The sequence below is a fragment of the Silene latifolia genome, chromosome 8 (genome assembly GCF_048544455.1).
Source record: "Silene latifolia isolate original U9 population chromosome 8, ASM4854445v1, whole genome shotgun sequence".
In the NCBI taxonomy this organism is placed as follows: domain Eukaryota; kingdom Viridiplantae; phylum Streptophyta; class Magnoliopsida; order Caryophyllales; family Caryophyllaceae; genus Silene; species Silene latifolia.
The window spans coordinates 1,549,900-1,566,664 of NC_133533.1; the positions used below are offsets into that span (position 1 = coordinate 1,549,900).

The following is a 16,765-nucleotide window of genomic DNA, read 5'->3' on the forward strand; positions in this document are numbered from 1 at the left end:
CCATTACTTTGGAGTAAAGTGGTTTGAAATCGACTTGTAGACACCCAAAGGCAGAAAATGTGGAACTTGCCTCCTTTTTCATGATCTCGTGACTATGTGGGTTCGCAGACTCCAATTTTTTTATGAGATTGTTTGGAAGCGGGAGAGCGAAGTTCTTGATGCAATATTGTCTTGACGACACACAAGGCTAGAGATAACATCAAAATTTCAATGAGTTCCAACTGTTCATGAACACTTTTGCCTATGGATTTTTTTTTTTTTTTTAACGGAATGTCCGTGCTCCCAACAGAGTATTTACAAATGGTAGTCATCTTATTTGCATTAAATTCAACCCTCAAAACAATAGAATCACTTAAAATTGGGTGGTTCTACCATTTTACCGTTTGAGACTCTTAGCACTAATAAAAGCCTAAGATAATTCAGAAGCATACATCGCCACCAGATAAGCAGGGTCATTGTGCATTCTAAAAGAGAGTATTTCTTTGTTATGTTTCACTTGTACCTTAGTAAACGGCACTTAAAAAGTATACAAAGGCAAACTAAAATAAAAAACGGTAAAATGCACATAAAACGTCACCGTTAAAAATATTGGGGTACCGCGCACATTGCGCGGGGCAACCAACATGTGAGAGTAAATGTAACAAAGCGTTGTATGAACAAAGAATACAAAGAAACTACTTTCGTAATCTTTTCAAAAAAAAATCGTAGGCTTCTAGTCGTATGCAGTGAGAAAATAGCTGTCAAATTTGACCAACAAAGTAATAGGGACAGTAAATGGGATGGCGGCATGGTGGACAATAGTGAATAATAAATACAACTACTTCGTGTTGGCAGTCGAGGAAACTTCACCTCGAACAGCAGATAAATCATTATACTGCCATGGATTGAACTCCTTGTTCTTCACGTCTTCCACTTCTATATCGTCCGTCGGTCTATAGCTGCGCGGTTCTCAGCGTACTTTCCATTGAACTTATAGACTTCCAACTCACCCTACAGTGTGGTTGTAATTGCTTCGGTTAGTTCAAACCATATTTGGATAAACTTGACGTCATGGGCTTCTCGATTCCTTTTTTTATGCTCCGACTATCCTCCAAGCTGAAGATCGGACAGAGTCACAATAGTCAGAACCAAACAGCAGAAAATTTTACTTGCTAAAACAGAAATCTATTCGGAAGGAAACTGTTAGTCAATGAAGTTTAAGTAGTTAATCTTAATTCAATGAAATCTGTTCATTAAAGAACCGCAACTAACTGTGAGGTGGGTTCTCTTCTCCAAATCATTATGTGATAAATTGTCCAAATTGAATAACATATGATAGTTGATGGATCATTCTTCGATAAAACTTTAATATGCCTTTAAAATTGGTAAAGTATATGTAAACAAAAAAAAGAAGCGAGGAAAGATTAAAAACCTGCTCTTTTCTGTACCGGCCCTGGATAAATCACCTATTTCAGAAGAAAATCTATCCGGCCTTAAATGTGAGTCAGATGCCAACAATTTCTTGGGAGCTGTGTCAAAGCTGTCCATCTTGTGAGCAAAGAGAGTATAATGAAATTGCTTATTTTGGGGGGTATCTACCAAATGCCATACCTGCGCACCAAATTTATCGTCCACAATTGAGGGTAAACGGAAAACAATCTTAATAGGAACATAATGCTGTAAAAGTAACACAGTTCACTGACTCAAAAGGTGCTTGAATCAGGGAATATAGAATATTTGATCTGTGACCAGCTTCTGAGTTCTGACACTACACGGCAAATGATAGCCCTATAAGTTTTAATCTAAACAACGGGCAGCAGATTTTCCTGACATCAGGTCTAAGAAGTAAGAACCACATTATATAAGCTTTTGGAAGTATCAAGCAAGAAAAATATGACAAAAAAAAACACCTTCTGGGCCAGGCAGAGGCTCCCCATATCCAGCACATGGTTGATAACTCAGTGACTCATTTTATTTACCAGTCATCAAAATTTTACGTTCGTCATTAGCATCATACACATAACCATCCACCTCGTGCTGTGCAGCACTGGAGGAAAACACAGGTTCAAGTAAGCCAACATGCACTAAAAGAAAGGAGAATACATTAAAGAAAGCACAAGTGAATTGCCAAATCTGATACAGATATGACATAACCAGTGAGCAATAAATTATGGCGCTATTCACATCAATACTCCATCAGAGCATAGATTAAAAAGGTGAGACGCCTACTGAGATAACGGATCACAAAGCACACTTTTTACCAAACAAATGCCTATTTAGAGTTTAAAGAGGGAACAATGAAATGTACAGATGATGGCGAAGAGAAAGGCATAACATAATAACCAGAAGAAAAAGGTGGAAACTGAATAATTGCATGCCTTGCTAGTTGAAAACTTGAACCTTATCAACAAGATGGGCTTAAGGCGCATAGGCATCAACAAAAACCCAATAATAAGGTAAATAAATTGATGGCAAGGAAGGCTAAAATTTTGCAGGTGAAGGTAACATACCTAGACCAGCCACATGGTTGAAAATACAGCACAACTTTATCCCCTGTCGTTAAATTAGTCACTATCATCTCGCCAGGTGAATGAACCCACGTTCGTCCAAATACCTAGTTGTTCACTTTAGTAAGAGGTGGAACCAACACCAACACAGCGCCATCTTTTACAGCGTCACGTCACACATGTCCTGCATCCGCCATTAACCAAAAGAAACATGTCATAAGTTCGCTACAATCCAATCATTTTAAATTAGCTGCTACTTAAATCTTAGGCAGTTAAACTTCCACCTACACAGTGCATATCAGTGCATGAGTATCGCTTAACGTGAAAATATAATAGCCAATCATAAGCAATGCAGTGGAATTGGGCATTATAGAAATTCATACACAACAATGACCTGTTGCAAGTTTCTGCTCATGTAGATGTCCCGGGCTTTTAACATAATTTCTAAACAATGATGTATTATCACCAATTTACCTCATCTCAACCTAAAATCTTCAATTCAAACCAAATTTGTTCAAATAAACTTAAGCTCGCCAAAATCCATTTAAGTTCATTCATCAAACTACGACTAAACCAGTTCAAAACTAATGTCACATGATCATAACGAGCCAAACTTGAGCGAATGCCAATGAACTGACAATAAAGAACCAAAATTTAGAACATCACGATATAGTCCTTTGCTAAACATGTTAGCGATCCACCTAAATCCAGAACATCCCCAGCCAAACTTGAGGAAATGAAAATTAACTGACCATAAAGAACCAAAATTTAGAACATCATGAAATAGTCCTTAAACATGTTAGCGATCCACCAAAATCCAGAACATCCCCACACTTTGACAATCCAGCAGCAATAGTTTCAAATAACCCCAAAATAAAAAACACAATTTACATATTTGAAAACCTAAACGCATTATTTTTAAAAACAACCTGATCACAAGGCGAATCAAAGGACGAACATGGTTCCGAAGTCATACCATTGAAGCTTAATATATAAAGTAATCAAACCCAAAATCCTAGGATTCAACAGGGCACTATTGATAGGTGCCCCGCATCATGTTAGACTGTTAACCTGAGAATGCATAGGTGCCCCACCATAAACACAGCACGCTGAAGGTCCAATAGCACCACCCTAAACTCGAAAGTCCGCAAACAATTGTATAGATAGACAAGAAAGTAATTGACATAAAAATTAGAAAATTGAGTTCTGCCTAGAGAAAGGGGAGATCGAGAGTGAAATACCTAAAACTAACACCGCAAACCCATCCACCCCCAACGCCGACTCCGTCACATTAGCCTGAGGCAGGCCGCACCTCCGTAGTTGCACTCACAGAAAATCGGTTGGCACAATTAACTCCGTAATGTTCTTTATAAGCAGCACAATCATTTGCACTGTAAAACAAAGAACAAAAGGGCAAATGACCACAAAATACACACAGCCCGCCAAACACACGGAGACATTAATTACTAAATAGAATCCGAAAATTTCATTAAAGTGATAAAATTGTGCAAAGTGATAGGATTTTAGAATGACAAAGAGGATTTTAAAATAACCAGGAAGAAGTTTTTACCTCCAAATTGTACCTAGCAACCCAGACTTGGTCATCAGGTGATCCCAGGGGTAAGTCCAATTGGAATTTGCACTAAACCACATAATCTGTACGCATTACAAGAATAAAAAAAAGGTAAGATAGATATAAGATGCGCCTAAAATCAAGCTCTAACGTTTCGTGTTTCGTGCTAGAAGGAATGTTATGTGAACATGCAATCAGCGTAAAGCGGTGTCTTAGAGACCGAGATTGTTATGTAAGTGAAAGGTCGGACACCTAGGTCGAGACACAAGATAGAAGTATGCCGAGTAAAAGTAGTAAAGAATGGGCGGGTTAATAAGATGATACCTTACGGGGCACAATTTCACAAATGATGACGCTGATATCGATACCACCAACAGAACATGCCTTGTAGCGAGCATTGACCATCTCATTCCCAAATTATTTTTCAGCTCCTACTCTACAATAGTATAGTGTGGTCCCTGCATACAACAAAACACCAAATTCAACATATCAGTCTGAGATCTCACTGTGAAAGAAACCGCGAACAAAAAAAAAAAGCGGTCCAAAATCACACCCGGAAACTGCAGACAAACACGATCAAAGCTGTTACCCCCTTGGTGTCCTTAAACTTGATATCGTATATTACTAATTAAAAATGACAGAATTGCCCAATACATAGAACAACGTCTATGACTTTCAGAGTGCATGTTCTGCTATGGACAAGAACACTGCCCGGTTGAGGCAAGGGGGTAGATAAGTGCAACTTTGCACCTATGTTCAACTAATAAACTATTCCTGGATGACCCATGATTAAAATTGCCAAGCGAATTGCATCGGATGGCGCTACTTCACAATATGAGAAACCCATAACGTTGACTAAGACAATTTGCTTTATAACATCATATTTAAAAGCCAAAGAATAGAAAGTCTTTTGGCTCCATTGGAAATAGAAAACTGCATGTTCTGCCATCCGACATGAAGTGATAGACTAATCTACCCTTAAAAAATGCAGCATTTCTAACCCATTGCATGAGGTTCCATGTTTCCAAGTTCGAAATCATCATTTTCTGCCATCCGGAGTTCCTGACTTGCCTGTTTCTAGTGACACTTTCGAAGTGGGTGCTAAAACAATTTGACAATTTAATCAATGACTTAAAAAGAACATGCACGTTCAGCTGTAACTTACGTATCACAAAATTTCACCTTATATACTGATCCAAAACCTCCCTCGCCAATCTTATTATGCTGATTGAAGTTAGCAGTTGCACTCCGTAATTCCTTGTCGGTGTAAAACTTTATGTTCTCCGCACCTAAAACATGAGGAAGCAAGCTATCAGAAAATAAACATGAAACCTGGAAAAATCTAAGAACATTTATGCAAAACAAGCAACACTAACGTAGTGAAAAAAATATGAGGAACTAAACTGCACGATTTTTTTAACTGGCAAGTCAGAACAAAGCGGGGAGAAGTGACATTAACCCAAACCTACATACAGAAAAGCAGAATAGCTAGAGAACTGAAGCACTTCGAAACGTTATCTGGACACAGAAAGAAAAAGAACCTCAACTTTCTTTTCAGGACATCGGTAAGGAAATAGTACAAACTTAGCCACCACAACATATTCAAGTGCCTCAAGAGCTGCCACCTAAGCCGGGTAAGGAGGGTCGGATGCACATAATCCTACACTTTTACCTCTATGACAAAATAACATACAAAGTGAGATAATCCAAATGACATGTAATGATAACTGTATGGAGAATAGCATTTTCCGCCATAGGTCTTAAGTACCAGAACTGAAGCAGCACAGCCAATTAATTAATGAGCCATTGTGCTTTATTCCATCATGTTCAAACAAAGAATAGTCCCAATTAATTAATGAACCGTATGATTATTTAACAGCAATAGTCCCAATGCAAGTAGTCTTCGCATAATCATCCAGACTCAACCAAATGACCAATCAAACAAGCTAGCTAAAGACGTTACGGGAGAGTCGAGATTTAAAACAGACTCAAAACAATTGGGGCTGAAAAAGGCAGAACCAAATCCTCCCCAAGGGCCATCACCAACGACAACCCCATGACCCGTGCATACATACATGTGGCCGCCTCAATAAAAGACGAATCACGGCAGTGGGAATTGTAAAACCAGCAAATGTTCGCCATTTTAAAAGAGAGAAAGAAAAAGGGAAGCAAAAAAATCGTTAAAAATTAAGGCAATTCACAGTATCTGTGCTTTAACGCTACCAGAACTAGCGTGAAACGCCTGTAATTACAGACCACGAAGGTGGAGGTCAAAATAGTGTACAGGTCAATGGTGCAGAAAAAGTAAAATAAATACAACGGTAATAACTATACCAAAAATCACTCGCCAAAAAGGTAAACGATAGATATTAGCCAACGAAATCAGCACATGTGTTCGCGTCGCTTATGCTACTGTCAGCCTGCACATGCTGGCAATAGCAAGTAGTTGTTTCCCTTTGTTTGTGTCAGAGCTGCAATGTTTACCATCCTTAAGGTCAGCCTTGAGAGAGAACAGTTATAAATTGTAAAAAAACAAAATTAATTAAGCAATCGAATTCGGTAGATGAGTAAAAGAGAAAATAAAAACTCGGGAAACAAAGATCTAAGCCGAAAATGTGAGGCAAACACATAAATCAGATTGACAACTTCTAGAAGGACATGCGGAAGGCAGAAACCACTACCATAAAATTTATCGACAGTGTAAACTAACATCACATTCATAAAGTTTATCAGCAATAAGAGCGAGGAATAAGAAAAACCTTTGAGTATCGCCATGAGACAGACGTTAGCCAGCTCACCCGACCGCTCCGAAAGAAAACCCTAACAAATCAACAATGCACAATTGAAATCAAAAATAAAAAGAGAACGAATATTTTAAATCACTTATAAGAAGACAAGCCATAAGGAGGAAAAAAACACAAAAAAAAAAGCAAAATAAAAGAATCTAGAGCGAATGTGTAAATGATAAACATAAAAAGCAGGATATGACTCGATAAAACGCAACCAACAGATTGGATACGAAAAAGAGTCAAACCTATAAGAAAAACATTAGTAATAGGATTAAAACCTTAAAGGCTGAAAGTACCTTAACAACATCCCAATCAATCTGAAAACCCCCCCAAAAAATAGAATGAGAGACCACTTGAGGAGACTTGCAAGCAGAATTTGTAAACCGCAGCTGAAAAGAGGGAAACGTCCACTAATTAGCACAACGATACTATCTATTATATGAGGATCATCAATAGCAGTAGCCCTACAATGAGCAGAATTGTAGAAATAACGTGAATTAAATTGCAATTGTTGTTTCTTTCAGAAAAATTTTGCAATTGTTGTTGAAATCGAAACCCTAATTTAGAAAAAGGGGTAGACAATTTTCCAGAGAAGGGAGAAAGAGAAGAAGAAACGAATATCAGAAAAACAGAGCTCACCAAATTGAAACCCTAATCGTAGATTCGTAGAAATGGCGAGCGAATTTGCAGCAACGGAAGTTAAAGCGATTTGGCTAAAAGTGTACCTCAAAATGAAAAAGACACAAACCTAAATTGATGAAAAACAGGAGTATAACGAACCTGAGATGGAGAAAGTAATCGCCATGTGAGGTTGAAGCAGGTGAAGACGTGAAGTAGGTTAGAGAGTGATTGGAAAGGCAGAATGAAAGATGGTAAAGTGAAAATGGAAGAATAGGATTGAGAGGGAGAGATGAAGGGTGGAGATTTGCAAGTAACTATTCATAGCTACAGTAGGTGGAAGTGTAAACTTTTATAAGTGTAAGGATTCTAAACGATGCATTCGTATTTCATACAAATTCTGTCAAAAGGTTTCAGTAACAAGTAGAAATAGCTTTCTCAATTGACTCTTGGGTAAATCTCTTGCAAAAGGTTCTCACACATTTTTACTTCTATCGCTTTTCTTATGATCAATCTTTATTTGTCTATCTTAAGTCTCAGTCAACTTATTTCATTTTTGTTTCCGATTTTTTAACGTGTAATTCTTTTCAGTGCTTCACTTCATATTCACGTTTCCAAACAATGATGCTTTTGATGCAAACCCAAATTACTTAAAACTCAGTCTCAGTTGTTACTGTATAAGAAAACAGCTGACCACTAATTTAAAATGAGATTTACCCTGAGAAACTGCCTCCTGCTCCAACTGCGGCTACAATACATGCAGCTTTCCGCCAATTTGCTCCCAACTTCAGGCCGGTACCCTCATAGTGTGGTCCAAGTTAATCTGTGCTCAATAAGTTGTACGAATAATTAGGCTGGTCTTACGGTGAAAGACTTTCATACATAAACATCTCTCTCTCTATATATATATGGAGTCTTCAATATACTTTAAAAATTGTAGACTTGCTTCAGTTTTGAAGTGGTAACTTCCGATCATCATATATTCATATCCTGGCAAAAACGTTTATGGCTGAATTGCAGTCAAAGATTCAATTGACTTACTTATTTAGTTATTTCCTTATCAATGTATACTTTGCCATTAAAACATGAATACTAAAACATTTATATAGGCACTGGATTTGTTAAGTGCATCCATAATTATCTGATCCAAACTTCACTTCGATCCAGTAAACAAATCGCAACAACACATTGAAAAGAGAAATGATCAGCCAAAATTGACGAATTAAAATTTTAAACTACATTGAAAGAATTTAAACCATACGGCCCTATGTTATTTCGACACTTCATATGAGCTCATGTGCCCGTGTCCGACGCTTGACACTTGGACATTGGCATGACACTCCGACACTTCATTTTAAACCAAACACTTGGACAATTTTTCATAAAATAGCCGAGTCCGACACTTCGGTGCACACTCGTGCCCGACCCTTCAAAACCAAGACTGAGTAACATAAAGTCCATACCCCATTTTCTACCTGCAAAGGCCAAAAAACTTTTCTTACCTGCAATTGAAGGCACATTACGACAATCAGGGAATGCGTCCCTTGACATACCACAATGCCACTCGCACAAGTCTCCCTATCTGCACGTGAATAATTGTTTAAGCTGACATCTGAATTACAAATAAGTGAAACTTAAAACTACAACATTATTCACATCATAAAGGGTTTTGTAATCTATTGCAGGTAGTTGCGTGAGACTACACAGTTCTGGTGCAAGAAGAGGGACTTTACTGGATATTTCATTATTTTCGGTTGACCAGATTCTTAGTGAGCTGCACTTCTAATAAATTATTGAGCTTCTAGTACTATCTTTCTAATGTGCAACACGATCGTCCTTAATTACCATTAATCTAATCCCTAGCACCTCTCTTTCTACTACTGTAAATATCGCTTATATCAGGATAAAATTTATTATCATCAGACTGGGGAACTTTAAATTCACATAAAGAGACATGTTAGGAAAGCAGGCAATTCGTATGTCACAACTTAGCAAAGAATTATGAAGGATTATCTTTGGTGGCAAATTTAGGATCAGTAATTTTCATGAACTGGAGCTGCATCTGCCATCACAAAGTATTAATGCTATCAAATATGGTTCCTTAAAGCCTCGTCAAATCACAAAGTATTCATGCTATCAAATATCTTTCCCCCCATATCCTTCAGTTTAGTATCATAATCAGAACGCTCAAAACAATAAGACCCCTATTAAATCAACTTGGAATACCTCAAAATGAACACCGAATAAAACAACCAGTTGAAACCGCAAAATCACAAATGATAATAACACCTGCAACAAGCATATTCAAGTAGTTTTGTATGACACTTGCAAATTGAACAACAATCCCATATGAAACAAAAGCATATTCAAGTCTTTTTGTATGGTATACACTCATCAGATGAATAAATGTATGTTTGTTAAACTATCACGAAGAAATAGAGTACAACCTTAGATGGAGTACAATAATTTATCACCAATTAGTTAGTATATTCCAAGCCCCTTACTACTTACTATTATCTGGATTATCTTCTAACAGGAAAAAGCCAGTTCAGTTGTAAATGATGTTTTCAATGGAACAGGGTTAAAACCCACCGGTCACAATAGCCGTTGGAGTCTCAATCAAATTAATAGATATGTTGTCCTGTGCAGATGAAACTAAAAACAACAAACAAAAAATGATCAAATAGCATTAACAATCTTAGTTGTAGGGGAAAAAAATGAAACTATAACACAATATTTACACTTAAGTTCAAAATTTAAGTGATCCAAGTCATTCATTTTCACAAAACAACACTCCACAAAGCGATCTATTTTACATCATTTGTCAATCAAACTGCATTGTCTGGCGACAAGACGACCTTAGAAGCTAACCACAATTGAATTTATCCTCGCTAACCTAAAAAAAACCTTAAACTCAAGAATAACCAGTCTTTGAGCATTCTCTTATTCCTACAGAACCACCAAACTAAGTTTTTCACAAAAGCAGTTTGCTATCAGCTACCACTTTAGCCCACATATAGTTCGCCATCATCAAACTGCTCTAACAACTACCCCAAAAACTAAAATACCCCACCTCTCTTTCCCTCCATCAATGACAAACGCAACACTGTAAACATCATCTTCACCAACAATAATGCTGTGCTCATACTCATGTTTCTTAATCTATTTACAGTGGACCCAACCAGTTGACATCAAGAACGTTTACACTTTTCCTTTCCCAAACCTGAACAAACACCGGGAATAACAATTTAGCTACGTAACCCATAAATAACAAATAAGACTCTGAAGCTTCACTATATATCTCTAATTACACCACACAGCAACAAGCGATAAATTGAACACAAACTGTACGAATGACCGTTCCATTTACACACTTCAATCAGCGGTCCATTTTCACGTTTCAAATAACCAAGCACCATAAGTTGCCAAAAACATATACCAACCCATTATAATATACAAATTTTCAGCCACCACTCGCCACTACCGGTTTTGCCGTTTCCTGCTCAGACCTACGATACCCAGCCAACGGGCAACGACAATACATCTCTTTACCAGACTGCGAATTAATATCTAGGAATTGTATCACATTCAACCGTAAAAAACAGTGAGTTACAAAGACTGCGAATTAATATAGAGAAGGTGTTTACCAGAATTTGAAGTTGAGCAAGAAGAAAACGTAGAGAAGTTCTGGTGCTCCTCCAGCTCATCCTATCTCATCATTTCAACCAGTAACGCATAAATAATTCTCTATTAGTTGGACCAATATGAAGCTTAAATTGGTTTGGAAATCGTGAACTTTACGCTGGATTTCATTATGCTCAACAGCTGCAAAGTGCAAACCCATATAAAAATCCCGAATTAAAATCCCAACTATCAGAATCAACAGGAAAGGGCAACAAATAGTAAATTTGCTAAATCAAATGAGCAAGTGGAAAGAATTAAGAGAGTAAATAGCAGCAACAATTCAAATAGGTAATGAAGTAAAGGATAAACAGTGAAAACAAAGGAAACCCAACCTATGGTATATTCACATACGAAGGGCATTTTAAAAAAACCTGGCAACAGCAATACATTCAACCGCTCTCAAAACAAATGGTATATTCACCAATCCATAACAGCAATATCTTTCTTAAATGAAAATTATGAAGCCACTGGCCAAGCCATGATATGGCAAGTAGAATATAATGGTTACAAGTCAGGAAATATACGTTCAAAAGTAAGCCTACATTTGAGAAAAGCTTGGTGAGCTTGTACTCAAAATTTCCAGGACCAGGACCATGACCATCAGGAACCACTAACTCAAACATTTAGTTACTCAAAACGTAAGCCTACATCAGGAAACTTTTGAGTACTCAAAATGTTGCTTTTCTCCTGATACCAAGAATCAACACAGCCAGAACAGCGTATTAAGTACACATTTAGCTGTCAAAACTAAATAAGAATGTAACCTAAACAAAGCCAAACACAGACCCTCTCCCTCCCTTTCTCTCTCCAAACTTCCCCCTCTCAATCTGAACATGACCAAGCTCAAACTCTCTATACCTCCTTCTCCCCATCCATCCCTGCCTCTCTTACTCCCTCTCCATCTCTCAATCATAATAAGACTAAAACCAGGCACAAACTCTCTACACCTCCCTTCCTCCCCTACATCCATTCCGTTATCTCTTTTTCTCCCTCTCTCCCACCCCCTGCCTGCCTCCTCCCCCTACATCTGTTTAAGTAAGAATCAATGGCAAAGACACCACACATGAGAAGGCAATCTCAACCAAGCACATACACTCTCCATCCCTCCCTCAAGAATCTAGGGAGATTGGGTCGGGGTTTCGCCAAACATGAGCAGACTATCTGAGCAAATTCAAAGATAGACGTTCTCTCCCCCTTTTCTATTTCATCCATGATTCCCTCTTAATCTGAACAAAACCAATTACCAAGCACCGAGTCTCCCTCCCTCTCCCCCATCCCCCTTTTTTCAGTTCCCTCTCAAACCAATCAAAACCAAGCAATAACAAATTGGAATCTTACCACTCTAATTACACTCTAAGCAATAACCAGTAATTAAAGAAGGGGACAATTTAGGTTTACAAAAGCCCAATATGGCAATTGAACCTTGATATATTGCACAAATGAACACCATTGACAGCAGAAACTAATTTAATCAACAAAACAATCAACTACAAACTCAAATTCGAACATGGGTAAACATTCAAAGGCAGATACAATTTTAAAAATAAAAAATAAAGGAACTTACAACCCATCAAAATCAAATACCCAGATAAATAATTGTTCTAAATTAAAGAGAGAAAATTGCTCTAAATTTCAAGTAGCTCGACAAATCCAAAGATAATATATAATTGTAGAGTGCCCTATACAATCACATTTAGGCTATCTACAATGATGCTCGATCCACATGAAGGCATTTCTACCCAAGTAAGAAGAATTATAAAGGAAAGTAGGAACGAAATTCAACAAAGAACAAAATGTAAAACCAGAGATGAAATTGCAAATAGATCCTCTTTTAAAGTATCCCTATCTTAGAAGTGGAGCAGAAAGTAGAGATAAATCATGAAAATTATAAATGATCTCTAATTAAATAGTTCAAAATTTCAAATCCAAATCATAAGGACAAAAAGTTCTGAATTCATAGATTGAGAACTTTGTATCTACAAGTCTACAACATGACATTCTAACAACATCAAATGCAGCAACTGAGGCCCTCTGCTTCTCGTATCTCTCGTAAAAGCTTTATCCAGTCTAACAGATTGTGCTAACGGACTTTACAATTTACAAGATGCGTCTGTGACTGAAGTTTTCTTTAGAACCTTAATCTTTGATCAATTGATTTGCTAACTGGTCATATCTAATTTAAAAACTACCTACTCCCTCCATTCTCAAATAATATGCTCTCCTTCCTTTTTGTTATTTTCCAAAGTAATTGTTATCTTTCTAAAGAAGTTACTAATCAAGATCTTCCCATATTACCTCACTTCAAAAGATTCACACCCAAAAACACATTTTCCAGAAACTCGTTTCAAAACAATATTATAGCCAAAGAATATATCATGATTGGTTGAATACATTTTTTGTAAAAATGACTTCTGGTCAAACAAAGACAATAATAGTGGAACCGAGTTAAAACATTTCACAATACTTTGCATGAAAATTATGGCAAGGAATCTTTAAATGTGACACTACGACGACCTTTTCATAACATAGGACTATAGGAGACAAGAATCGTCGACTATCTCATGAATAGTACATCTAAACCAGCACCCTACTACTACCAGGCGAGCACTTAAAACTGAGCAACAGGTATAAAAAAAGAACCTCCTCTTCATCAATCGTTTCATCACCCTCAGAATTATCATATATTTCCTCATCAACAATAAAGTTGGACCTTTCTGCTCGAACGCTTTAGTATGGGAAACAGATGGTATTATAGATTTGAGCCATAATTCAAAAAAGGATGTGAAAGCCACTATGCTCGCAGCCATGTACTAACCAGTTCAAGCATATTTGTTCGCATGGGTAAATAAATTCATGCTCATCGGAAAAGAAATAAACAAACCACAAATCCAAAGGAAACCTACAGTGAGCTTGGTCTCGGGTTGTATAGATAAGCAGCAATGAAGCATTATATTCCTATATTGGTAGCAAAACTCTAGCAAGGTCTTAAATATGAGCATATCTACACTTCATTTCAATTTTTGTTTCTTAAATTAAGGCCCTTAGTAATGATGATCGACTACTTCAAGGTCAGCTGAACCCTGATCACATCATTTAACAGGATAGGGTTTACAAAGAACAAATCATTTTCATACAATCAGGGGAATATGATTCATACAATCATTTTCAGAAGGGGCAACTTCATAGCTGCTGCAAAATCCAGTTATATAACATGAAATAGATATAGAAACAAACATAAACTAGCAAAACCCCAATTAGACCATTACCATTTTTGTCGATGTGCGACAGTACCAGCTGTAAGTAGAATATCCTTATCAATGGCGATTCGATATGCTGAAGGAAGAATAAAGTAAGGAAGGAGGAGGAAAGAGGAGGTAAGAGAAAGAAAGAAAGAAGGATGAAATATTAGACCATCCCCAAGCACTGGTCACGCTAATTAGGTCGCGACTCGATTTTACTCTTAATCTCGGCCTATTAACTTTGACCCATTTTCACCTCTCAAGCAGAAGGTCGCGACCTAGGTCATCAACCCAAACATTTTTCACCTCCCAACCCTTTTTGTTTTGTTTATGACCAATGATAATTTGACACCTATTGGGTCACCAATTGACCTAATAACGTCAAGAGCAACCAAAGAGGTCACAAATTGACCTTATAAGGTCAAGAGCAACCAAAAGGTCACGTTAATCTCATGCTTAATTGTTGGTTAAGGCGACCCAACAAGGTCGCGACCTCCCTCGTGACCTTGCTTGGGAATAGTCTTAAAGAAAGAAAACAAGAGATAGCACAGTCATTTTGCTGTTCACTATTTTGAGAAGTTCTCATATTTGGCCTCTCATTTGCCTTTGTGGGAGGGATCCGACCCGTTTCATTATAGATGGATATCCCTCATCTATAATGAGATTTTTTGCATTTCACATTTATACAAGGTATAAATAAAAAGAAAGGGTAAACTATTTACTAAAACACTTAATAACAAAAAGTGTAAATTTCCCGAGGCAAAATGTGGATAGTGATATTGTTGTGGCTGAACTATGGCGAGCTGATGGGGCGTCTTAGGACACGTCGAAGGTGCGTAATTTGTTCCTTCCTTTTGAGCAAGATAGGATTCTTAATATGAGGATTAGCACTACAAAACCGGAAGATAAATGGGGATGGGATCTTGAGAAAGACGGGGAATATACAATGCGATCGGCATATAAGGTCTTAACTATGGGAAGAGAGGACGATGCTGGGACATCGAATAGAGCACATGAGAAGAGAATTTGGAACAAAATTTGGAAAGCAAATGTGATGCTCAAGGTAAAGAATTTCTTTTGACAATTTTGTAATGATGCTTTAGCCTCAAAACACAATCTCGCTATACGGATCCATAATATAGAGGTGGGGTACCCGGTTTGTCAAAGCGAGGTGGAGACTTGTCTCCATCTTGTTAGGGGATATGGGTGGACGGGGGTTTATGGGATAGGCTGGGAATCGATGTGAGGGTGACGAACGGGTATGAGTGGGTGAGGGAGTGGGTGGAAGAGGTTTGGAGGGAGTTGGAGGATAGAGAGATAGAGTTATTTATGATGGGGTGTTGGGCGACATGGGAAGCACGGAATGATTGGGTGTTCGAGAACAAAGAAGTTGATGTGATAAGGATGGCCAACCGAGTGAGGAGCTTATTGAGGGAGATGCAAGAAGAGAGTGGTGGTGGTGAAAGCAATGCCCAGGCGGAGATAGGAGTGGAGAGGTGGGAGAAACCAATGGAGAGCGTGATGAAATTGAATATCGATGCAGGTGTGAAGGAAGGGTGGGGTTTGGGGTTTGGTGTGGTGTGCCGGGACAGTGTAGGGGTGGTTAAATAGGGGGTGTCGGAGAGGCGTAGGGAGGTGATGGAACCACGATTGGCAGAAGCTGAAGCAATGCTTGTCGGAGTTATGGAAGCGAGGAAACGTGGGATTACCAAGGTGGTGTTCGAAAGTGATTGCAAGGTGTTGATCGAGGCGTTGAAGAAGCAGGAGAAAGGACGGAGCGATTTCCATTTGATTATTGAAGACATTCTTTCGCTTTGTGATGATTTTCATTTAGTTAATTGGTCTTTTGTTAGTAGGAAGCTTAATAGTGTAGCGCACAAACTTGCTCATTTGAGCTATTTGCATTTAAGGAGACGGTGTTGGGGTAATATCCTGCCCCCTCCGGCTGATCTTTGTGCGGTCTCTGATCTTCATAATATAAGTTAACCCACTTTGGGACTTCAAAAAAAAAAGTGTAAACTATTGATCAGGAGATAATTTTCATACATAAACTTCTAAAAATTCATACAATTTCCCTAAAATCTAATCTAAAAACTTGAACAACGAATTATAATTCATCGATTAGTGAAGTAATTTTCGTTTTTCGCAATTATTAATACGTCTTATTGAAATTATCAGGTTTAGTTTTAAGTCAAAATAATATGCTAATAACAATAATAATAACAGTTGGGTATGGTGGTGGTGTTGGTGGTAGCCGGTGGTGGGCTGGGGTACGCAGATCTGGGGAAGGGAGAGTCGGGTATGGGTCGTAATATTGTAAAAGTCGTATGAAATAATAATTCCGTTTGTGAAAAAGGACGTCTCATTATTTATTTG

The 16,765-nt window shown here is 37.8% G+C and overlaps 2 protein-coding genes across 18 annotated transcripts; one reads left to right on the top strand and one right to left on the bottom strand.

The window, feature by feature from the left end:
- Positions 1 to 540: 540 nt before the first annotated feature.
- Positions 541 to 14,585, bottom strand: LOC141595959 (uncharacterized). 17 transcript variants are annotated; one of them, XR_012522357.1, is made up of 18 exons: positions 14,417 to 14,581; positions 11,114 to 11,291; positions 9,693 to 9,755; positions 8,969 to 9,048; positions 8,184 to 8,456; positions 7,145 to 7,237; positions 6,819 to 6,879; positions 6,394 to 6,530; positions 5,601 to 5,733; positions 5,225 to 5,348; positions 4,384 to 4,517; positions 4,057 to 4,142; positions 3,728 to 3,877; positions 2,358 to 2,670; positions 1,890 to 2,026; positions 1,683 to 1,805; positions 1,412 to 1,590; positions 541 to 1,095 (listed from the first exon to the last, which is right to left on the bottom strand). XR_012522357.1 is itself a non-coding variant. In XM_074415937.1 (17 exons), exons 5-9 carry the CDS (start codon positions 8,223 to 8,225, stop codon positions 5,137 to 5,139), a joined length of 327 nt encoding a protein of 108 aa, XP_074272038.1. In that variant the 5' UTR covers positions 8,226 to 8,456; positions 8,969 to 9,048; positions 9,693 to 9,755; positions 11,114 to 11,291; positions 14,417 to 14,585; the 3' UTR covers positions 541 to 1,095; positions 1,412 to 1,590; positions 1,683 to 1,805; positions 1,890 to 2,026; positions 2,358 to 2,670; positions 3,728 to 3,877; positions 4,057 to 4,142; positions 4,384 to 4,517; positions 5,061 to 5,136. The 17 variants fall into 17 exon arrangements, 16 of the variants coding, with proteins under 16 accessions (XP_074272038.1, XP_074272025.1, XP_074272030.1 ...); XM_074415937.1 differs by lacking the exons at positions 5,601 to 5,733; positions 6,394 to 6,530 and adding an exon at positions 5,061 to 5,160 and having other exon boundaries at positions 5,242 to 5,348; positions 14,417 to 14,585; XM_074415924.1 differs by lacking the exons at positions 5,601 to 5,733; positions 6,394 to 6,530 and having other exon boundaries at positions 2,358 to 2,396; positions 2,490 to 2,670; positions 14,417 to 14,580.
- A 681-nt stretch (positions 14,586 to 15,266) lies between these two features.
- On the top strand, positions 15,267 to 16,000 carry LOC141597486 (uncharacterized). Its single transcript, XM_074417954.1, has 2 exons — positions 15,267 to 15,452; positions 15,587 to 16,000. The coding sequence occupies exons 1-2, from the start codon at positions 15,267 to 15,269 to the stop codon at positions 15,998 to 16,000; spliced, it is 600 nt and encodes a 199-aa protein (XP_074274055.1).
- The last annotated feature ends 765 nt before the right edge of the window (positions 16,001 to 16,765 follow it).